The following is a 24,467-nucleotide window of genomic DNA, read 5'->3' as shown; positions in this document are numbered from 1 at the left end:
TCTGGCAGCAGATATTTGCCCAGTCCACCCCCTCCTATGACAAAGCTCCTAAAATACTGCATCGGAAAGAAGAAGAAGAAAAATTGAACGCAAAGCCCTCAATCAGCTCAGGATTCCTGGTAATTGATCACTGCCCACACATCCAGTAATAAAGATACACAGGGCTATGGAACACAGGTAACGAGCCCCGCCTCAGCCTGAACTGCCTCACAGGTGTGCCTGGCTGGGCACAGCTGGCCAGTCTCTGCCGCTCCATCTTCTTGTGGACCGAAGAAACCAAGTCCTGATTAATGGCTTCACTGTACTTAGTTCCCCATGGAATCATTAAATACAGTATCTGTTTCATTAAACAGATCCAGGACAATTCACCTTGTGTAATCATATCACATAAAATTTTGCTTTGGACTCACTCCACGGAGATTATAAAATTAATGTTATGGAACCAAAGGTGTGGGGGGGGCATGGGAGCCTCGACTCAGCTGTAATTGGAAAGGAGACAAGGGCAAGGTGGGGTGGACATGCTCAATGGCTGAGTGGCCCCTGCTGTCCTAGGGTGACCCTCCCACCCCACACCAAGGGCATCCGAGAGCAGCAATTCTCAGACTTTCAAGTGCACCCAAAGCCCCTGAGAAATCTGGTCAAAATGCAGATTTTGTTCTCCTGAGCCTGGGCTGGGCCTTGCTGGACACCTGGCATCTGTGCAGCTGGTCCTCTGGCTGCACTTTGAGTAGTGAGGGTTACTACTCAGTGGCACCTCCGCTGGAGTGCTCATCGGAAGACCTGGGGGCCATGTTGCAAGGAGCAGGGGCCCTCACTGCCAGGGTTTCTGATTCCATAGGTCTCAGGTGCAGCCTGAAAATTTGCATTTCTAATCAGTTCACCAGCAACACTGCTGCCAGGGGATGAGGAGTCAAAAGCAAGGGTCTCAAACTCAAGGGCCAGGAGCATCCAGAAGGTGGGTGCCAGTGAGAGGAATGGCCAGGGTGGACACTGATGGCTCTGCTCTGAAGGGCCCTGGGTCTGGCCTGGGAGGAGTGCTGGCAAAAGGCCTCCCAGCCCCAGACCAATGTGGGACTGCAGGCCCCCATAGAGGTGAGTGTGGTAGACCATCTTCCCCATGTGCCCTGCAGCCTCTTGGTTCAGCCCTTCCCAACTCCTTCCTCCCCCTGGTTTAAAGCTCCTGGCTGTCTTGAATAAGACAAAACAGGAGAGGTGACTCCTGGGAATCAGCAGACAGGTCTGAAGCCAAAGCAGGGGGCTCTGGAGGAGAGAACCTCTGAGCACACCAGGAGTCTGCAGCATCCCAGGGGAAGGAAGAGCAGGAGTGCAGTGGTCAATGCTGAAGTTTGGACCCCAGCTCAGTCTATGCCCAGGGCTATAGCCCAGTGACCTGCCCCTACCTGGGATGGTGTGCTCACCTGTACAGTGGAATGCTACTGAGTTTGTGGCAGCCTTTCTTGCCTCCCCTGGTTATCGGGGAGTTTAGGTAGCAAATGCTCAGTGTCCATGAACTTCCTGAGTCAATCCCCTTCCTCTTCCCTCTGGCATCAGGAGGCCTGGGAGCTGGGAGGGCTGGTCCTAGCGCCTGTCTTGCCACTAGTGCCCAAGTGACCTTAGCAGACTCTGACTCCCTCTAAGCCTCCGTTTCCCCACTAATAAACAGGGAATCTGAGGCTCTCAGCCCCACCTACTCTCTGGAAGGAGCTGAGATTTTAAAAATATGAATGTCTTGGCTCCACCCTGGCAATGGGTGGGGTGCAGTCTGGGCACTGGGCACTGGGGAGTCAAATGTGCAGCTCAGGCTGAGAACCAGGGGTTCAGTGATCCCCAAGTTCTTCCCAGCTCTGGTGAGCAGAGTCTGCTCCTGTGACGCTCTGCTGCCACCGACATTCAGTGATGTCTCCACCTGGCTCTGGCCAGTGCTCATTCTCAGCTGTTCTACAAAGAAATAATTCAGTGGCCTCTTTCCTCCAGGGAATAAACAAATGTCATCCGGCCCAGCTTCCAACCCCTCCAAGAGGAAGAGCAAGGCTCGGGGAGGGATGGACAAATCCCCTTGAGTGAGCTGGGAAGCCAGAGCTCAGCTGCTCAGGCCTGGGCAAGGGTTCGCATCAGCAGTATCAGTGTAGAGGCTGGAGCTGATGCCAGCCTGCTACGCTGTCTCTGAGGAGGATGAGCTGGGGGCAGCTCACATCCACAGAGCACCTCCTGGCCTTCCGGGACTCAGGAACAGCTGATGCACAGCCACCGATACCTCAAATACAATGAATTCCCCTGACCTACCAAACATCCCAGCTTAAGCCCAGCCTACCTAAACATGCTTCAGATGCTTACATTAGGCCACAATTGCTGATGTCATCTAACAAAAAGCCTATTTTTAATAAAGTGTGGAGTATCACATAATTTTTTGACTAGTACTGAAAGAGAAAGCAGAATGGTTGCATGGTTATGCTTTTGCACCTCATAAAGCCTCCCCATCATTATAAGTTGAGGACCCATTATAAGTTGAGGACCATCTGTAAACTATTATCAAAGTACAGTGCTTAACAGCATGGACTCAGGAGCAAGCCATCTTGGGTTCAAATCCCTACTCCACCACTTCACAGAAAAGCTCCTCCCACCCAGCTTTACCCAGGCGTAACTGGTATGCAGAAACCTGCACATAATTAATGTGTACAAGCCGGAGTCTGGATACGTGGATACAATTCTGTTCTATCCGTGCAGGTCATAAGCATTTTCATCATATCCTAAAGTCTCCTGGTGTCCATTTTCTTTGTGCACCACATGTATGTGCCTCTGTGCTAAGAGCACTTTACATGCAATCTGCCTTCCTGACAGTCTAAGCAGAGAATACCTTCCTGTTGCCCACAGAACCCACTCACCTGTGTAATGCACACCCCCACCCCGCAAAGCTCCCTGACTTCTCTGAACTAGGGTCGTCCTAGGGATACAATGGGAGGAATTACTGTGGGGGTTTAAGAAGTTGACCTCTAGCTGGGTTTGCCCTGCAATCCTAGCACTCTGGGAGACTGAGGCAGGAGGATCTTGAATTTGAAACCAGCCTGGGCAACTCGGTGACTTAATGGGAACCTGTCTCAAAATTTAAAGAGGGGTTGAGGATGTAGCTCAGTGCAAAGGCCCTGGGTTCAATCCTCAGTACCACAAAAAGAAGAAGTTAACCATTTCCAAAATACTCAAGACTTGATAGAGATCCTCATGTAGCTGATAGGGGATTTTAAAGACACTCAAGGTGACAGAATTTGGGTCTCACCTCTAAGCTCTGACCACTACCCTGGACGGCCACTCTGTGCTGAAACGTTCGTCACACAGGCGTCCTCTCTCACCTCGTAAGGGCCGGAGCGGAATCTCACACCCAGGTGCTCTTGGGGCCAATACTGTCATTTCTAAGCTCTGTGGCGTGAGGCAAGACCCAGGGCTGTTGAAAGGTTCGCTGAAAGGATGTTCTGTACCTAAGCTCTCAGGATCTCCCCGACACACAGCCACTGGTGTGGAGCTGAATTCGGGTCTCCTGCCTGAGTCTACGCCGCATCAGTCTCTCCACAGCGAGAGTCACACCCGCTGAGTGTCTGTAAAAGGAATAACCTCCCACATCCGCACGCTTTTATCAACCTGCCTTATAGATGGCACAATGCAAGGCTCAGAGAGAGGAAGGGGCTGTTCCAGGAAGTGGTTGGCATGGACTTGAGCCTGGCACGTCTAGCAGCAGAGCCTGCAAGCTTAACCACCATGCTTGCGACAGCCGGGCTCAGAGGCTGTCGCTTGTGGGCGTGGCGGGCAGTGAGACATGACCCTCCTGGGCGGGAGCAGGGTAAGCAGCAGACACAGGGACTAGGAGGGTGACTTCCACCTCCCGAACCCCGCCCCTCCCTCCCAGGCCAGCCCCCCCAAGGCCCCGCCCCCTCCCCAGGCCCTACCTTTGCCCTTCCAGTGCGCATGCGCCGCAAAGCCTATGTGGCCGCCGTACTTGCGGTTGAACTCCGCCATGAGTGCCTTGTAGGGGTTGCGGATGAGCAGGATGGCGGCGTCGAAGGCTTCGATCTCCTTCTGCCCGCTCTCATGGGTCTTGATGCAGATGGTCCGCCCGCTGCGCCAGTGGTCCCGCTCACCTTTGAACCCTTCCCGATCCAGGCCAGAGGTTAGGGAATAGGCAGGCTAGCTGGGGTGACAAAGCCCACCTGACCTCCGGATTTAGTGAGCACCTATTGTGTTGTGTGCTGGGTACTGCCCTAGGAGCCGAGGATAAAAGTGATTTGCAAAAAAGGAGCTGGGTATGGTGGTGCATTCTTGTAATCCCTTGTAATCCCAGTATTATGGGAGGCTGAGGCAGGAGAATTGCAAATTCAAACCCAGCACGGGCAATTTAGCAATTTAACAAGTCTCTGTTTCCAAATTTAAAAAAATAAATAAATGAAAAAAGCTGGAGATGTAGCTTGGTGCAAAGGCCCTGGGTTCAATCCCCAGTGCTGCAAAATAAATAAAAATATCCATGAGGCTTACAGTTTTTGAGAGTCAGATTATTCGAATAATGATGCAAATGAATTAGAGTCACAGTCATGCTTAATGCTGTAAAAGAAAAGTGTTAATGTCCAGGTGGTAGGAGAAGGACCTGGCAGTTCCTCTTTGGGTACAACCACTAAGTGTCCACTCCATGGGTGCCCCATAACACTTATTTTGGCACATGGGAAGAGGGCGGAGATGGGTCTCCACCAAAGCCCCAAGACATATCCTGTGTTTGAATATATCTCAGGCTCCTCTGCTTCTGCCATCACCATGGGAAGGACATCCCTGGGGCAGCAGAGGGCACTGATTGTAATTAGTGAGAGACACAGGACACACATGGTCTTAGCCTGCAGCCTGGAGCTGCCAGCCAGGTCAAAGGCAGGCAGCGACCAGGAAGGTGCCTGGGGTGGGGGAAGAGGCGCTGAAGCTGAGATCGAGAGGGTGAGGCACAATTTCCTTGCACAAGAAGGGAGGGCTGGGGGCAGGCGCAGAGGTGTAGAGTCCTGTGGCAGGTGGGAAGAAATGTGTTACAGGAGAGAGGGGCACAGAAACCAAGAGGGGAGGCTGAGGAAGTGGTCAGTACTCGACTGGGAGGGTCCAACGGCCCTTAAACAGATTCAAGGTAGGGATAGGACTGCTCTTCATTTCAGATGCTGAGGACCCACAGGGCTTCTGGGCAGGTGGGCAAAGAAGGAGCACTTTTACACGATGATGCCACGTGGGTCACTGGCCTGAGCCCTCTGCAGAGACTGGACCGAGTCAGTCTTCTCAGTGTTCCTACGCAGGATGTTACAGGTGAGGAAACTGAGGCAAAGAGGTCAAATAACTCATCCCAGTCACAAAGCCAGGGAGAGGCAGAGCCAGGAGACAAACCCAGGACACCCAGGTTTCGGAGCTGCACCCCCAGTCTCATGAGAATAAAGCATTTGGGTGGAATCTCAAGGGCCAAGGAGAAATGTTATCAGGCAGGTCTCCAAGATAGTGACTGAGCTTCCAGCTCGCGGAGCGATCCTGACATTATGTCACCTCCCTGGGCCTCAGTTTCCCCACCTGTAATACGGGATGACGCCTCCTCCTTCTCACGTGGCCATTATGAGAAGTCGATGGGGGACTCAGTCAGATTTCAGAAAAGGGCTGCTAGCACAGAGCAAGACTAAGGTGAAATTGTGTGCAGAGAAGCCACCTCCCCGCATCAACCCCCTCCCCGCTCGCTCAGGAAGTCCCGTCCCATGTCCCCCCCTCCCTCCGGAAGTTTTTAATGATTTGTGCTCTGGCTTTGAAAGTGGATGAAGGTGAGGGCTGGTGTGGTACCTGGTTCTCTTCCTGGAGTCAGGGGCCAGCCAGGGGTGGAATGAGCTTCCCCAAGTCAGGCTCTGTTTTGGGACTGACCACATCAAGTTGCAGGGATCAGACTAGCCTCGAAGTAACTGCTGGCCTATTTCCATGATCAAATATTCTCCCTCAGCCTTGGCGGCACATGGGATGCACGGTATTGCGGGAAAAAATCATCTCCAGAGAACAATGAGAAGCTTGAGAGTGTGCGGGACCTAAACGTTTCCCCACATCGCAGCCCTGGGTGCAATTTCACGCATTCCATATGGGGTGACTCTGAATGACAGGGACAAAGGGGCTTCCCTGTTTGTCTTATCTTTGCTAAAATCCATTTCATTATGTGCACGGTCATGGAAAGACACAGGCAGGAAAGCACGGAAGAACACACAGATTCTCAGAGAAGAACAATAAATCATCAGAATCGTGGTATCATGGTCAGACAGCTTTAAATCAGCTCTGTGCACTCTGAGGGCAAAGTCACATTTCCCCTTGTCCATGGTGTAGTCAACCTAGCACAGTATTTATGGAGATGAAAAACAAACACAAACAAAGAAACTATGAACACTGGGAAACATCTGCTTCAGATCCCAGAGTCTGGTCGCCTGAGGAGTTATTCTGTAAAGGAGCACTGGAAATGCAGCGCGGCGGGGAAAATTCCATTCAGCAGAGTGTCTCTTAGAGAAAGGGGAGTTCTGGGTGTGAAAGGAGCTACTGAGAAGCCACAGGGGATGGGCTCGCCCGAGGAAGCAATAGGTGGTTTCACAGCTGTCCCTGAAGGGCATCAAGTGGCACCAGAGATGCAAGATCAGGGCCACAGCGGAGTTGGTGAATGCTACCACCAGGGCTGCCTTTCTCAACCCTTCCTTGCCATAGGATTCCATTACCTATCGCTTCTCGGCCTTTTGGCTAAGATCAAGTGTAGGACTCCATTACATAAATGTGGCACATTTAAGTCACATTCCTTTTAAGAGTCACCAAAATATTAGTTTATCTTGGGGGCCTCCACATGACCTTTGAGTTCTGAAGGGGCTGCCTGCACCCACTGCCACCCAGGCCCCAGGGAGAGTGCAGCATTAACTGTGAGCGCTCAGACTGCAGGAAAAGTTTTTAAGCCCTGAATGAAAAGGCAACTCAAAGCCTCTGCTGCCTGTGACTGGCTACACACCTGCCCTTCTCAGTAGGGCCATCCACAAACAAGACGCAGCTGGAGACGGTAGTGTCGGGGATGGTTTGTACTTTCTTTCTTTCTTGGTTTTTTAAAGAATCAAGTTTAAAGTGTACGGACACCTATTGCAGTTTGGAGATGAAATGTCTCCCAAAGGCTCCCGTTGGAGGCTTGGTCCCCAGGGCAGCAGTGTTGAGAGGTGTGGCTTTTGGGAAATAATCGGATCATGAGGGCTCTGACTTCATCACTGGATGAATCCATTGATGAGTTTCTAATCTGATGGGCTATTGGAAGGTGATGGCTTAGTTGAAGGGAGGAGGTTCTTAGGAACAAGCCTTGGAGACTATATCTTGTCTCCTATCCATCCTCCACCCCTTCCCAGCTGCCATGAGTGAGCAGCTCTCCTCCACTGTGCCCTTCTGCCATGATATTTCTGCCTGGTCACCAGCCTGAGAACAATGGAGTCAAACCCACCATGGACTGAGACCTCTGAAACTGTGAGCCCAGATCAAGCTTTCCTTCTTTAAGGTGTTTTGCTGTGGCATTTCTCACAGTAATGGAAAGCTGAGTCACCAGCACCTCGCTCCAGTAATGGCCCATCATTATTGTGTAACACTAGATAGTAAAAGAGGTGAGCAAAGATGAAGTTTTGGAATATTACAGCTCTGAGGAAAAGAAGACTGAGTTCTTAGCCTAGAGCTGGGGTTTCAGCTCTGGCTTTGCACCAGAATCCCCTGGAGAGATTGTGAGAAAATACCAAGGCCTGGCTCAGCCCCAGAATTCTGGTGGAAAAAAAAAAAGTGTAAGGAGCAGCTGTCGAGACTTTAAAAGTTTATGGTGATTCCAAGTGTTTAGTCAGAGTCTAGCCCCTCTCTGACTTTGATAAGTAGCTGACACTACTGGTCATAGGTCATTTAAAAGATCGTGTATATATTTTACACCACAGCCTCACATGCATTATCTCACAAACATTATCTTATTACATTTTTGGAAAAGCTTTGAGCTCTTTAGTGACCTCCCCATATTATAGATGAGGAAGGCAGAGCTCAGAGAGGTGGCAGATCTTGCCCAAGCATCAGAGTGAGCTTTTAGAGTGAAGGCTGGATCACCTGACTCCACCGTAAGATTTAATTTCCCTTTTTCTGAAGTCAGAGACTGCGTTAGGTCAGAGGTAGCAAATACTTGGCATACAGACCGCGGTTCCCCCTTCTACACTTTCAACAAGTGCTACATTAAGTCACTCTGCTTCTGAGGGAGGACAGAACCGCCGAAGCTGTAACCCCGCATCCTAGCGCGTCATCTTCACACACGCTAATGCACCCCCATGGAGCTGACGCATGAGAGGAAGCTGCTCTGGACCCCTGGCCTCCGTGATCCCCAAGGCCCTTCTGTTTGTGACATTCGGCCATGCCATGAGGAGCCCTGCTGAAGATGGGAAGTGGGGAGCTGTGGATGCTTCCTAGCCTGCTCCCAGCCACTCTCCAGAATTTGCCTCGGCTCTTCCCAGCATCTCTCATCAAGACAGTGCAGCCCTGGGTCAGGAGCACAGGTACTGTTGCTAGCCAGGTCTGGGTTCAGATCCTTACACAAGCATCCAACACGCTCAGCCACACATAGGTGCTCAATAAATAACCACTGAATCCCAAACTAGAAATCAATAATTGCATGAAAGTTGGGATTTTACACTGGTCACCTGTTCCTCCGCTGATGACTCCAGCCTTTGGCCTCTCCCTCTTCACCCTTCATGACTTTTCTCCCCCACTCTATGCCTCCCTTCTGCTTCTTTCTCCAAGAGACCTGCCCCTGGCTTTCTCTGGGCTACAGTTCCGGGGTGACTCTGTCAGCCCCCAACCTGTGCATGCTGAGTCCCCAGTATCCAGCCCCTAATGCTCAAAGCCTATTTAGTATGTGCCAAGCACGCTACATATATTAACTTATCAACCTTGTGATAACCGAAGTATATAGGGTTATCTCTAATTTGTGCCTGATCAGAGAGGTCCAGTAGCTTGTCCAAGGTCACACAGCCAGGAAGTGGTCCTCAGCTGCTTTGTAGACGCAAAGACCATGGCTAAGGGTTGTTCCCTACATGAGTGTAAAACCCCTCACAGGCAGAGGACTTACTTCCCTGATGCCCCCACCATGCCAAGAGAGGGCTTCATGCCCAGTGTGCAGCCATGGTTTCTGGATCCCCAGCAAGAAACCCAGGGATTTCTTGCCTGGGTGATAGAAGGATGTAGAATCTGAAATCAAGAAAGAGTAGGGTGCAGTCCCTGATCGGTGCAGTCCCTGATCACTGCATTGAGAAAAGTTTGTGTGACTTTGGGTAAAGTATTTCTCCTCCTCCAGCCTTGTTTTTTGTGTCTGGGGAAGAGCAACATCATCCTGCCCCAGGCCTCATGTGCAGGATTAGGGAAGCGTGCCCCGTCTGGCCCATTTAGCAAGTGGCCAGGACATCTGTGGCCATCTGAACATCTGCAAAGTGCACACAGTTGGTGCTCTATGAATGCATGCAGCAAAACCAAACCTTAGGAAGCACATCCCAAACATAGCAGTGTTCAGGAAACATCTGCGAACTCAGTCTGGTACCCAATCAATGTTCCCAAAGTGAACGTGCACCTCTATGGACAGCATGGAGTTGCTGGTCAGTAAATATATGTGGTAAGGTGCTCAGCACACAGTAGGAGCTTAAGGGACATTTGGGTTGAACTGAATGAGGGAAGGGACCAGACATGATAGGTGATGGATAGATGTCAATTACTGAGTGGCTCCAGGTGAGGTACCCAGGACACAAAACTTGAGAAATGTGTGTCAGATATAAAAGAAGGGAAGGCCCCAAGCACATAATAGGTCTCAATAAATGGGTCCTGGCAGGCTCAGTGGTACACAGTAGGTGCTCAGGAAAGGGTAGTCCCTGCCCTGCCCTGGGTCCCTCTTGAAGTCCAGGAAGCCTCCCCCTCTGCCCATCTCCTCACCTTTGTTGTACAGGGAACCATCGAAGTAGTAGCTGCCTGTGTAGAAGCCAGTGGCCAGCTCGATGAGGTGTCGGGCCCATGTGTTGCCGGCACCTGGGAAGCTGGCCAGAGCAATGAGCTGCTTGGACTTGGCTGGAAGGAACCTTCTGTCCATGCAGCGGTTGTCTGCAAAGGGTGGGGCACAAGTAGACATCAGTGGCGCAGGCAGCTGGAGCCTGTCCAGAAGGGAGCGGGGGATGCATCCCACCGCTGCCCCTTCTCAGCTGTGTGACTCAGCACACATGATCAGAACTTCTGTGGGCCTTGGTTTCCCCATCGGGAACATGAGGCAAATGTGTCCTTCACAGGGTTGGGGTGAGGATTAAATAAGGTCCTGTATGAAAAGGGGTAAGCACAATGCTTAGCACACAGCAGGTACTCAGTGAAAGTCAGCCAGATGGATGGATCTTCTCTCCCACCTCAGTTTCCCCCAACAGAGCGAGTCTTGCACATTCACTGCACCCCTTCCTCTGGACTGAAACCCTCGGTGGTGTCCAACCACATGGGATGGGGCCCAGGGTTCTTCCTTCGGCCTACAAGGCCTGCAGGGCGGCCCTCGCATATCCCAGACTTGTCCCGCACAGCTGCCTCCTACCCCTCCACTCCAGCCACCCGCTCCTGCTTTCCTCCTTCGCTGCACTCTGCTTCTTCCTGATGTCACACCTCATGCCTGCTGCTGCCCGCTATTGCCTCTTGCCTGCTTTGGCTTCCAACGTGTCCTCCCTCATGGAGGGAGTGCTTCCTTCTCTCTTCCCTGACTCCTTGAGCTATCATTACTGTGCTACTATGTCCATCACCCCGACGTCCATTGCCACAATTGTAACTCAAGTAATGCTGCCACGAGTTGCTTCACAAAAGGGTTACTTTCCTAGAAATGCATGATTTTTTGAGAAATGCATCATTTCGTCATTGTGCGAACATCACGGTATGCACTTTCACAACCTGCTACACACTAGGGCTGCACAGTACAGCCTGTCATTCCCAGGCTACACACCAGCAGGGCATGCAACTGTGCTGAGTGCAGCAGATAACTGTGGCCCAGTCATATTTGGGTGTCTAAACACAGACAAGCACAGTGCAGATACCAGGTGACAGGAATTCCTCAGCTCCATTATAATCTTCTATCTATATACCTATCTAACTCCCCCACCCCCCAACTCTGTTGTTCTGTTGTACTGGAGATTTGAACCCATAGGCTTTTCGTTGAGCAACATCCCAGCCATTTTTTACTGTTTTGAGACAGATTCTTGCTAAGTCACTAAATTGCCCAGGCTGAGCTCTAACTTGTGATCCTCCTGCCTCAGCTCCTCAAGTACTGGGATTAGAGGTTCCATTATAGTCCAGTGGCACCACTGCTGTATACGCTGCCAGAAACCCTGCCTGTATTGTGCTTTGCTGATTCCCCGCTACTTTCCATAATATCTGGTATACAGTAGACACTTAATAAATGCCTTTTGGATGGCTGGAGAGATGGGCAATGAATGAGTGTGTGGCTGGAAGGATGACAATAAAATCTACTTTGCAGAAATTTTTGCAAGGATTAAATGAAATAATGCATGTAATATGTAATACTCTGACATGCTCCAAAGGAGTAGTTGTTATTTTTCCCTAGCCCTCAGTTTCCTAATCTGTGAAATGTGTTGGGTGAGTACCATTCTGATATTCTTGATTCTCCGGCTTTGCTGAGACCTCAGGGTGCCACTACTGTTGAAATTCCTGAAAAATGCCTGCTGGCTGTCTCCACTGCAACCCCCATGGGAGCCAAGAACCATCTATGATTTCCTTGGGTCCCTGCAGCTATGAGGGAAGCTGAGAGAAAGCCCAGCATCGGGGCTCTGGAAGAGAGAAGGAAGACGAGAGGCTCCCAGATGCAGGCTTGCAGCAGCCCGGGGCTCCTCCTGCCTTCTGCACGTGGGCAGGTGAACTCAGTCCTTCCTCACCACCTACCAGAAGGGAAGGTGGGCAAACGTCCTCACCTCCCCTGGCCTCTCCTCCTCCCTCCCACTTCTGGCTAAGCAGGTGTCCTCTGCTCCTGGTGGGCATTGCATTTCTGCCCTCTTCCCTCAGCTTCGTGCTCTATCTGTCACCATCATCCCTTCTTCTCCCTTTCAGCTGGCTCAGTATCATTAGTGTTCAAACATGAAGCAGCTCCAGCATTTAGACCTTCTCCTCCGGCAACTGCCATCTACTCTCCTCCACTGCGTAGCAGCTGCACATCCGATGGAGCTGTGCATGCGACCCACTTCGCATCCTCCCTTCCATGTGCTCCTCGGCCCTGCACCTGCCCCTCTGTGATCACTGTCCAGTGGCAGCTCTTGCCAAGGTCCCCAGGGACTGCCCAGTGCTCAGTGCTGCCCATGCTCTCCTCAGACCACTCAGCCCCTCTGACCGTTCCTTCCCAAGGTGCCACCCTAGTTCCTTCCCATTCTGCCTTAGCTGCCACTTATTGAAAAATCCTACCATGAGCCTCGCTGATTTTCCACAACAGTCCTTTGAAGGAGAAGTCTGACATTCCAGATTTAGGTGACAATTCTGCTATTTATTTGCTGAGTGACCTTGAAACGATTTATCTGAGCCTGGATTTCCTCATCTGTAAAATGGGACTATTATGTAACAGTGAATGCCTGAGGGTGTCAGGAGGCTTGACTTGGAGAGTGCACTTCGCACCTCACCTCAGTACAGGGCTCACACACTGTGGAGCCTCCACCACCCACCAGCTGTAGCTCTTGTCACTACCGGCCAGAGGTTCAATTCTCTTCTCGCAGTGTGTTGACTCTGGTCTCAAGGGGGTGGATTCAGGAGAGAACTGACCAAATAATGTCTGTGTGGCATCTGTGAGTGGTTTCACAGAAACACACCAAAAGGGGAATCCTAGCTGCAGGCACTTTATCTAGAACATGACCATGTTCTACTATATTTCGATAGGGGTGTGGATTGCCAAGTGGTCATTAACTAGTACACTTAAAATTTGTGCGATTCACTCCATAGAAATGTGACTTCAAAAAGTCCCAAGCAAGCACTCAATTACTGAAGTACAGTGGTGTTTGCAAATTCAAAACGCATCAGAAATAAGAATCAAGGGATGGAGAAATGTACAGATGTACAATCAAACAATGTGGCAAAAGTTAACAAATATAAAACCGATGAAAGAGCATATGGGTGTTCCTTGTGTAAGCCTTGATTTGTCTTAGGTTTGACATTTTCTCATAAAGAAGGGCTGGGGGTGGGGGTGGGGAACCAGCTTATAAATTTCCCCTGAAAACAGAATTCTCCATTCCAGTAATTCCTGGGAGAACAACAACAATGCTGAGGTACAGGCTGTTGTTCTCAGTGCTAAAAAGAAAGTTTATTTGGGTCTTAAGCCCCAGAAATCACAGCAAAGGCTGCTGGTCATATTCTAAGTGCTTTCAAATCAGACTCCTGGTTTTCCATCCTGGACCTGAGTGACACTGAACAATGTTCTTCACCTCTCCAGTCTTAGTTCCTTCACTTGTAAAACAGAGCTACTGAACCTCAGCATTAAATAGCATAGTGAATGTGAGGTATTCACAATGTCTGTTGAGAAGCTGTGGATAAAAACACAGTCTTGAGACCTGGGCTTGAATTTGCCTGGGTTTCAATCTCAACTCTGCCCTGTCTGAGCTCTGGCCAAGCTCCTCACTCTCTGGGTGTTGAGTCGCTTCACTTGGAAAATGGTAATCGCAGCACCTATGTCTTTGGATCATTGAGAAGATCAGATGAGGATAGCTAGGCAAAGGGCTTCAACAATGCTTGGTACACAATAAATGTCTAATAATTATTTAGTTCCCCTCAGGAAGACCAGGAGTTAGCATGCAGTAGGTTCTCCATAAATGGCAGCCAGGGTCCCAGGTAGACCAGGTTCTTGGCAGCATGATAAACCACATGATGCTCAAACCTTCTTTGTGTGTGCCAAGGTGACATGGAAACAGCCATAGTGACATGGAAAAATTGAGGAGCAGTGATGGCCTAGGGCAGGGCACTGGGAATGAGCAAACTCATCAATTGAGACTGTTTATCTACTGTTGAAAACACTCCAGCATCTATCCAGGCCGCCTCAGAGCCACTCATGGTCACAGCATAATTAATGTGTAACTCTCCCCTTCTGGCTGAGGCCCCACGGTTCTGCCCAGATGAACTGACACTTCCCCGAAAACTAACAACACTCAGTCCTCCTCGCTGGAGCATAAACGGGGCCAAGAGAGACACTTGCTCAGTAGGCCGTCAGCAAGATGTTAGCTGGCCTGGAAGCGGCCATGGCCGGCCACCACCAGTACCTATTATGCCAAACAGGGGCTAGGCGTCAGTGGGGCTGCCATGAGCTCCGGCAGCACTTTTGTGGAAATCAAAAAAGGGCAAATGCCTTTTCCTCTGGGCAGATGTGCTGCCATCTGGAATGCATGGTGTGATGGCATGTGCTGGCTTCCGGGCATCATTTTCCTGTATGATGCCCAACCTGCCCATCTGTACATGGTGGCCTGGTGACAGGAAGATGGGAAGGAACAACGTTTGGCTCAAAAATGTGTTGTTGGCTGTCCAGGCTTCAGAGGGTGTGGGGTTATTCTTCATACCGTGGGCAGAGGTTTCTAGTAGGGAGTTTGGAGTCAGAGACCTGAGAGCAAACTGCATTCATGAAAGAGTAACTGTGGCCAGTTCTGAACCCCCTGGTCTTGGTTCGCTCATGTGTAAAATGGAGATGATGATGATACTGCCTAGACCATCAGCTTCCTGTGGACTTCACATCCATAGATGAGATGAAGCTTGGCACGAAGAGTGGTTCAGAGTGGACAGTCAGTACATTCAGACACTGGGGTGACCCTTCGGGGGCTTCTGTGGGGCCGAGGCTCCCAGGGAGCAACGCCTGCACCCCCACCCAAGTGCCAACCACCATCATGATGCTTCAGTCAGGAGAAAGGTTTTCTCAACAATATGACTTCAGGCGAGTCCCCCACCTGAGGCCTGGAGAGGTAATGAGCTGCCCTTGACCACAGGTCTGTCTGGGAACCAGTGGGAGAGCCGGGTCTCTCTCCCCACTCAATCTCATTGCCTCTACTATTAGAAAAGAACCGGCAAAGGTCCTAGCGATGGTGGTCAGAGAGAAGCTTAGAATCTCCCCAAGCACTTCCTCTATTTTCTCCCACGACTTAAGCCTAGCCAAGTTCCCAGCCCTGTCCTCTGGCCCCCATGGCCAGGACACATAGGGCAGGGAGGCCCCTGGGAGAGCACCCGGGGCTGGGGGGTGAGGCTCACTTGGCTCACCTTGAACCTGCGTCTGATACACAATGAAGTAGCTGGGGGTCCCGCAGCTCTCAAACTCCTCTGCGCTGCACTTCTGGGCGCAGAGCTGCTCATCCTCTCTCTCGTGGAGGGGAAATCGTGTGGTGGGAAACCCACAGTGGCAGGCGGTGCCTGCGAGAGCCGCCAGTGGGTACTCCTGGGGATGGAGTGGGGAGGGAGAGGAAGAGAGTTACCATCCCTGCACAGCCCTGGACTGTGCACGGGGGCAGGACCTGCAACTGACCATCCCCTCCCTCATCACTCTCTGAATCCGAGTCTCCAAACTTCGTCAGTGAGCCCTGCCTTTGTGATTCTGTTCTATCTGTGCACCTCTGAGCCTTACTTATCTGATTCTTTGAAGTCAGCTCTTTTTAAAAAAAAAAAATTTACTTTTAGGACAGGGTCTTGTTAAGTTGCTAACTTGCCCAGGCTGGGCTTGGAATTTGTAATCCTCCTGCCTCAGCCTGGAAGAGTGCTGAGATTACAGGCCTGTTCCACTACACCTAGCTTAAGTCAACTCAATTTTTAAATTTTAAATTTCAAAGGAAATTTTACATCGCTAATTACTACAGGAAGTACTTGTGGAAGTAGCTCTTATGCATGTTTCCATACTATAAATGCAAACACCAAATACCATGGAAACAAAACAATCTGCAGGCTCCACACCCACAGATCCAACCAACCATGGATTGAAAATATTTGGAAAATATGCATCTGTACTGAACATGTTTAGACCTTCTTTTTTTGTCATTATTCCCTAAACAATAGAGTTCAGCAACTGTTTGCACCCAATACTGTTTGCACTGGGTATTAAAAATCATCTAAGGATGATTTAAGTATACAGGAGGATTGTGTACTATGCCACTTTATATAAAGGACTTGAGCATCCTTGAACTTTGGTGTCTGCAAGGCATCCCGGAACGCAGGTCCCTGGGATATGGAGGAGTGACTGTAATTACATTCTACCTAGGCACTCTCGCCTGCCAAGACGCTGAACCTGGGGTCAGCTCCATTTTCCCTGCAAAAGAGAGATTAGTTAAGGGACATACGAAAGACACTTGAGCCATGAGATGCAGCTTTCTCCTGGAGGACTTGAAAGAGAACTGGGAAAGAAATGCTTCTCTCTGTGTCGTGCAGCTGCCACCGTAAACACCCCCTTGCTCTGATGGCGATACGCAGGCTGCACTTTGGGGAAGACCATCTGGATCTGTCCTGTTGAGCCACAAAGGATGCTGACCTGATGCTTCTCCAAAGGCTCTGTTGAAAGAGCTCTTCTGATTGCTTTACAGCAGAGTAGGAGCAGGGGGTACCTGACATTTGGAGGGCAAGTGGCCACCCGTGTCCACTGTGCTCTCAAACCAGACCGACAGCCTGGCATTCCCCCAGGAGCTGGTCCAGGAATAGCCCAGTACAACACCAAAGTCCCACCCAAGTGGCTGCATCCAGCGAGCTGTCCCGTAGGTTTGACTTCTTTCTAACAGATACTAAATAGGAGCTGCAGTCTCTGGCTGAAGAGCAGAGGGAGAGGTGCTGATATGCAGGCAGGTCCACTTGGGCCATGAGTGATGACATTTTCTAGCTAGTGACACACACTGGAGCCTCCTCGGTCACACTAGAACTGTGTCACTTGGCAGCAGCGACTGTATCACTGCCCATCTGATCCCCTCAGGTTTTCTCTTTGGACCTCAAGGAGAGCTAAGAAGACAGGAGGAGGGAGGCTTGTGGAGAGGCTGCCACTGGTCCTGCTGGCTTGCCACGTGGCTGCACTGTCTTCTGCGTGGGGTCTCCCCCACTCTGGCTGATCTGTAGGCTCCTCCAGGTGCCCAGGAAGAAAGGAAAGTTGCCTGGAGGGAAGGCCTTGCAGGCAGGGGTTTCCTGCCCAGAGAGAAGGCCAGTCCAAGTGAGGTTAAGCCTCCTGTGGTCTCGTGGGCTTCACCCCTCACCTTCCTGGATGCCTCTTAGGGCATAGGGAGTGCCTGGAGACCAGAAGCATCCCAGACACTGGAATGGCTCTTAAAGCCCGTCCATGGGGTCTCCAGGGTAACATAGGTTTAGAGTCAGCCCCTAGTGCCAACCCCAGCTCCACACTCATTTGAGCTGTGGGCTTGGGCAAGGAACTCCATGCCTGAGCCTAAAGAGGCTGAAAATCTCAGTCTCATAGGTTGGTCTGAAGACCGTGCCCCACAGTGGTTTCAGGGAAGGTGTCCTGAGCACACAGCAGCCTCTCTGCCCTCCTGAAAGAGGCTTCGGGCATGAGGAACCATGGAGAGAAACAGCCCAGTAGGATGAGGCAGAGCAGAGTGGGGCCAGGAGTTTGGGGGAGGTCTGAGTCCCCCAGAGGAGGGCTCGGGTCCTCAGTAAATAGCAGCAGCCTCGAGGATGGACAGTGGGGCTTGTCAACTCACTTCCTCAGCACTCAGCATGGCGCCTGGCACACAGTAGGTCCTCTTTCAATATTTGAGAGCAAATGAATGGAAGAACCTTTAGGAGGGAGAGGAGGGATGGTTCTTCTCTGCACACACATGTAATTGGCTCCTTGTAAAGGAAGGCTGGAGCTCCTCAGACATCACTGATGGCCAGTTATGTGCCCAGCTCCGGACCAGGCACTGGGGCAGCACAAAATGTGTAAGGAGAGCTTCTGCCCTTGATCCGTTAGTCTGGCTAGGGCGGAAGGATGAGTGGTCAGCCATCAAAGACCTGAAGCTGAGGAGGGATCTGTGGGTTGTCCAATCCAGCTGCCATCATTGCCCTGAGTTCTGGATGCCAGCCCTGCCCTGCCTCTGCGTGCATGCCTTTGGAGATGGGAGCTTAGGTTGTCCCAAGGGGGCACTGCCCTTGCTTTGACCTGCCAGTCTCCTACTCGTGTGTCTATGCCCTTCAAACCCTGCCCTCGTTCCTGAGGGTTATCAGCACACTCTCCCTCTGAGGGACAGCATCTGCTCTCACTCCCCTGGGAACCCCGTGAAATGACCACATTCCTCTCCCAGGTCCCAGATCCATGGTCCAGACCTCTTCCACCCTGACTCTGGCTTCTTGAGAGAACGTCCTGCTCCTTCAGCCTCCCCCACCCAAGGGCTCTGACCAGGACCCTGTGCTCACCTTCTCAGTGCAGAAGTCTACACACTTGTCCACAGACATGTTGGGCATGGCAGCAGACACAGGCAAGGCCAGGGAGAGGTTACCGGGCCTGCGGAAGCAGCCTCGGAATACTGCACTTCCATCTGAAGAGCCAGAAGGAGAAAGAACAGTCAGCGGTAGAAGGAGTCAGATCTACATGGGAGAAGTACTTTGGAAGGAAGCAGTGGGAAGTTGAAGCCCAGAGAAGATGAGAGTCTTCCCCAAGGTCACCCAGCAAGCTAAACCAGAGACAGACAAGGCAGCCACATTTTCTGTTCTTGAGTAGGTCTGTTCATAGCCAATGAGCTCAATAATTCAAGGACCGTTCTCCTGAACCAAGGCACCTCTGTCAACATTCCGGGTCGCTGAGATGACCCTGGGTCACACTATCCCCTTTCCTAAAATTGGCAGCAATCCTGCGCCTCACTTCCTCATTGTCAATGTTGGGGAAAAGCCCATTCAGAAATGATAGATTCCACAGGGGGTTTTCAGTCTCCCCAGGAGATGGACAAGCATTTGAGAATTAAGAAAAGCAAAAGGCCCAGGAATTTCTGGTCCTTGCTTTCCAGTACCAGGGTCTCTCTCCCCACCCCTCATCCTGGGCTCAGGGGGAGACTCCACGGGAGCCAGCCCTTCCAGGCTGTGAGTGATGGCAGAGTGTGGGGACTCCCTGCAGGACAACACCCAGCAGCACAGTGGGAAATGTGGAAGCCACTGCTTTCTTCAGTAGGAGTCACCCTTAAGAAAACAGCCGGAGATGCTGCTTAGCTGCTTCCTCGGAGGCAGAGTCTGAGAGGAGTGTTTTATTGGAGGCTGCTCTCAACGAGGGGGAACAACCTCAGCTGCAGCACCTGCAGCCTGGCCCCACGGGTAGTGCGGGAGGGCAGGGAGTGCCTCAGCACTGTCTCCTCACGTTGTCACAGGTAGTCACCAAAGTAAGGGTCCTGGGTGGACGCCCATAGCCGGTAAGGGACTGGGAGGGTGTCCACTGGGGATGCGCACAAAGCCGCATCAAGAAGGCTGTTCACCACAGCTTTCTTTGAAATTACCAAGTGAAAGGCTGGAAACAATGTAGGTGTCCAACAATGAAGGACTGGCCAAACTAAGTACGGAGTGATCACCTCACAAATGGAATTCTGTGCCTCCACTGAAAGTAAAGTTGTTAAGGCTTATTTTAGCCAGATGAAGATATGTTTAAGATACAATGTTAAATAAAACCCAAGAATATAAAGTTCTACCTATCATAAAATAACAACTTTCTTTAAAAATTACCTAGTGGGCTGGGGATTTAGTTCAGTGGCACTGTGCCTGCCTCGTAAGCACAAGATCCTGATTTCAATCCCTCATACCAAAAATAAATAAAATAAAAATAAAAATCACCTAGTGATAGAAACCTCTGGAGAGGCAAATAACATGTTAATGCCATGGTGTTTCTGGATAGTCAGTATAATGGATCACTTCTGTCACTATGGCTAGCATATGGCATCCAGTTGTTCAGTCACAGATTAATCTAGTTTTGCTATGATAGTATTTTATATATATGATCAACACCTACAATTATTTGACTATAAGTAAGGAAAATTACTCTTGATGAGTGGGGAAGCCTTATTTAATCAGTTGATGGCCTTAAGAACAGAAGCTGAGGCTTCCTGGTGAAAAACGAATTGTGTTTCAAGACCACAGCATTAACTCCTGCCTGAGTTTCCAGACTGCTGGTCTGCTCTACCATTTTTGGACTTGCTGGCTCCCACAGTTATGGAAGCCAGTTCCTTAAAAATAAATCTCTAAATATGTATGTGTATCCATATTGCTAATGGTTTTGTTTCCCCGGAGAACTTTGACTGATAAAGTAGGATTGTAAATTTTCTCTCCATCTTTTTATACAACTTCTTTCTACTTCTTTTTACAATGAGCATGTGTTTTTATGTAGCAAATACAAATGAAAAATAACAAGTGGCCCCTGTCAAATTTATTAAAAAGCTCATGATGCATATTTAAAACCAGGCTCAGTTAATTCCTAGGTCCTGAGTTGGATGTACCTTCCCAGAAGCCAATCATCACCTAAAACAAGGGGCATTATTGACACCGAGTGGATTAAAACAAAGAATGCAGAGTAGGTGACACTCTTAAGTCCTTACTACATGCCAGCCACTCTGGCAAACACTTTAGACATCAGCACAGTCAGGTTTCTCGAAAGCTCTTCAAGATTTCTGCAAACTTTGGTTTCACAGGTGAGAGAAACAGAACTTAGAGAGAGGAAGTTACGTGACAAAGCTAAGGACCCGCTGTTTGCAAAAACTTACAAAGGCTCATCTTAGAAGCAAAATGTTCGTCCTCAGAAAAGACAAAGCAGGTTGTAAAAGCCATATGCCTCTATCTATATTGGATGCGGGTGTAGCTATAGCATAAAAACACTTTTTGCACACACATATTACTATTTATGTGCAGAGGAAAGATATGGAATTACTCCCTCAGCAGAAAGGTGGGGGGTGTTTATGAATGATATTTTTAAATTTTAGCCATAAAATTCATCCTAGCGATCATGTCCACACAATCTAGCACCTGGAAGCCTGAAGTTGTTCACTGTGCTGCCAAATCAAATGAAGGACATCTGATTTTGGTTATTAACTTCTGGATCATGCTGCAAGCTGACACCTGCCAGTGCATTCTGATTTTTCCCCATCTGTGGCCCCAGCCTAGGGAGAGAGGCTCCAAGGGTAGTGGTGGCTAAGATGCTGTTGACCTGCTGTGTGTTCCTTCCAGGCCTCAGTTTCCCCACATGTAAATGAGGAGCTGGGGTTAAGACTATTCGGTGACTCTCCTGCCTGCTGTCAAGGGAAAGTGTGGGACCACCTCTGATTGCCTCTGTGTTTGAGGCCTTATGGCACTTGGGACTGGGGCAGGCATGTGCATGCTCTGTAGAGGACAGCCCTCCATTCCTCAAACAAGGAGAAGTCACACCCAAATGCCACCAGCACCCTACAGGGGAACCTGGGCAGTGTCCCCTCCTAAGCCATGAGTGCTAGAGGACAGTCTCACTAGGCCGCTCAGAGGAAGATTTATGGTGCTCACACTGTGTGCCAGGCAAGGTGAGTGAAGGGAAGGAAGCTGGTATTTGAGCTAAAGACTTAGGGCAATGAGGTGGGAACCCCAAAGCAGTATGAATGAGCCCTGAGTCGACCGGCAAGCTCATTAACTGGATGCCACTCAGGCCCAAGGCTGCGAGACTCTGGCTTTGCTCTCAGAAACCACAGGGCTCCCCTCCCTTTCAACTCCACTGGCATTTGTTACATCCATGCAGACCCCAGACTATGGGGTGGATACTTTGGATCCAGTTAATCTTCACAGCAGCCACATGATGTAGGGGGTCTCAAGCCGACCATTACCCCCTACAGCGGGTCCTTCCCTGGGCCCCCTCCCACCACCCTGGAGTGCCTGAGACCCTTGCAACAGGACAGACTTGTGTCAAGAGGGGTGGAGGATGTTTGGACTTGTGTGTGTGTGTGTGTGTGTGTGTGTGTGTGTGTGTGTGTACCAGTGGGGTGGGAGGGGCTGCACATGAGAACTGCGAGTGGGACTCGAGACTGAAGGCGTGTCTCTCTCTGTGTGCATGCAGTGTGTGTGGCTGTGCACGAGTGTGTCAGTGTTACACCCCATGGTTATGTGTGTGACTGTCCGTGGCAGTGTAAGCCCGGGGGATCCACCTGTTTGAGCACTCGGGGGCCAAACTCTCAGGATGTGAGTGTGACCTGTGGACTGTGTGCATCTGTGGGCACGCGTGGGACCTCCTGCCTGGCTGGTTTGCTGACAATGGCCATCTTACTGTGGCCATGTGCGCTTGACTGTGTGCCTCTGGATAACTGTAGTGTCACACCAGACCTCCCTGGCACGGGTCCCACCGGGAGGTGTTTGTGTACATGGAGTCACTAACCCTAGAGCCTCTCTCTGCGTTGGCTGTCAACTGGTAGCTGATTGGAAGGCTCCCCTCTCCTGGTGCAGGGCCAGGATGAGCTTCAGCCACCCAACCCCTTCCCTGACCAGTTCAGTGCCACCAATGCTTCAGCACCTTTCGACTATCCCCTGAGCAGCCAGCACCTAGCTTATTTCCCCAGTACAAGAAGCAACAGAGTGGGGCAGGGGGAAGCTAGAGAGCAAAAGGGAGCAGGGGACCCTGCTGGAGTCCAGCCAGACTGGGTCTCTCCCCAAGAAGCCAAGAGCAACTGCTGTCCATAGCTAGGGATGCCGGTGTCTGTCTAGGTCATTTGTGTTACAGCAGATCATTTGTCAGAGCCTGAGAGCAGGCGAGAGCTGGAGAGTCCTGGTGGTCTTTAGGGTCTCCTGCTGTTAAAGATCACCCTTGCTATTAGGGTTGTCTTGCTGTTAAAGGTCATCCCTGCTATTAGGGGTCACCCTTAAGTCCTCTTGCAGGAACGACCTTGTGCAGTTGAAGGCACCAGGGCATCATTTCGGGGCTGTGTGCTCCCCGTCGGGAGCTCCATGGCCAAGTTCTTTGCCTTCCCCTGCCCCCAGCTGGGCACCTACTTCTTTGGCTCAGTCCATTGATAGGGCCACATCCCCATGCATCACCGAATGGCCCCAAGAGACCCAGCCCTGACCTGGGGCCCCAGATGAGGCCTTGCAGCTGGTGATACCACACCAGCAGGACATGGCACTGCCCTGAAACAATGCGCTCAAAATGACCCAGTCTAGAAAGCAGCAGAAAACTTGTGACTCTGGTTCTGCATCCTCTCTCTGGAGCTCTGCATTATCACCTGCAGATCAAGCAGCTCTTCTCCACTTGTCATCCACTGACAACTCCTGCTGCTCTTGTCCTTGACCATGAGCAAGTTTCCTTGCATTTCAGAGCCTCAGTGTTCTCATCTCTAGAATAGGAGCATGAGCATTGGGTGGACCATTCAGAGATAAACATGAATGAGACGTGTGAGCTGGTGGAACTGCTGAAGGAGGAGTCAAGTGCCTGTCTCTTACCTTTTGTCCTTAGACTGAAAGAAAGGGGAGAGGCACCTGGAATCCCTACTCTGGCATTTCTTCAGGTGATTTCCTCCAGCTTGCAGGAGGTCAGATTGCAAAGCTGGGAGGAGAAAGCCAGACTTTGTAGGCCAGGTTCTGCTGTGATTGGTCCCCTCTGGAATGTAAGCAGCTGCTAATAAGTCCTTGAGTCTCCCTGCTTAGAGAGGGGGCTAAACTGAATGCCCTGAATATCAACTAAGGTGAGGTTTTCTGAGGCCTTACAGGGCTCTAGACAATAAGAAGCTACTGCTGTGTGTCTGTCTTTGGTCAAGCTGTGTGCTGGAGGTGCAGGTGGGGAAGTAGCAGTCAGTTTCTGGAGGAGCAATTCATCTCCTGGATGGAGGATCTTCCTGCAGGAAAACTGTGGGGTCATAGAGGTCTTCCTATGTCCAGCTGAAAGACTAGAGAACATTCTAAACTATCAAGGGAATGGTTTACTTGACTCCCAGGAACCCAGGTAGCCCTTTGGAGGTCACTCCTCTTTGCAAGTGGCCTTCACAATCTACACCTTGAAAATACAAATGGTGACCAAGTCGTGTGATCCTTCCACTTCCTTCCTCCCCTCCATCTGTGATATGAGTCACCCGGATCTCTCCTTTGATGGTGAGAAGCTCTCTCTTCTCTCCTTTATTTTTTCTTGCAGTACTGAGGATGGAACCCAAGGTCTTCACACTGAGTCGTATCCTCGCCCTTTTAAAACTTTTTATTTTAAGAAAAGGTCTCAGTATATTGCCAAGTGGCCCAGGCTGGATTCAAACTTGTGATCCTCCTGCCTCAGCCTCTCAGAGTGCTTAGACTACAAGCATGCCTCTAGGTTAAGGTGCATGCCACCAGGCCCAGCTCCTTTCTCATCTCTTACATTTGAAAATGATTTTTTTCAGACAAGGTCTCCCTCAGTTGCCTTGGTTGAGTTCAAACTTGAGATTCTTCTCCCTCTGACTCCCAAGTGCTGGGATTATAAGCATGTGCTATCATGTGTGGCATACATTCGAAAA

The 24,467-nt window shown here is 50.6% G+C and overlaps 1 protein-coding gene and 1 pseudogene across 4 annotated transcripts in view; one reads left to right on the top strand and one right to left on the bottom strand.

Annotated features, from left to right (window-relative positions):
- The window catches only part of Wscd2 (WSC domain sialate O sulfotransferase 2), a 112,286-nt gene that overhangs the window by 5,202 nt on the left and 82,617 nt on the right, over window positions 1-24,467 (bottom strand). For 3 of the 4 annotated variants that reach the window (XM_004843620.3, XM_087198438.1, XM_021257316.2), the window contains exons 5-8: window positions 18,424-18,545; window positions 15,307-15,481; window positions 9,991-10,155; window positions 3,936-4,136 (exon numbers count right to left, since the gene is read on the bottom strand). In XM_004843620.3, coding sequence (XP_004843677.2) covers window positions 3,936-4,136; window positions 9,991-10,155; window positions 15,307-15,481; window positions 18,424-18,545 — 663 coding nt within the window. The remainder of the gene's footprint in view (window positions 1-3,935; window positions 4,137-9,990; window positions 10,156-15,306; window positions 15,482-18,423; window positions 18,546-24,467) is intronic. The other variant, XM_021257317.2, reaches the window with a different exon arrangement.
- LOC147821982 (U2 spliceosomal RNA) lies at window positions 6,740-6,890 on the top strand (annotated as a pseudogene).

The sequence above is a fragment of the Heterocephalus glaber genome, unplaced genomic scaffold, assembly GCF_053883595.1.
Source record: "Heterocephalus glaber isolate CG9 unplaced genomic scaffold, H.glaber_assembly_v1.0 deba00001687, whole genome shotgun sequence".
Lineage (NCBI taxonomy): Eukaryota > Metazoa > Chordata > Mammalia > Rodentia > Bathyergidae > Heterocephalus > Heterocephalus glaber.
The sequence above is the reverse complement of the archived record's forward strand: the minus strand, read 5'-3'. Positions and strand labels throughout refer to the sequence as shown.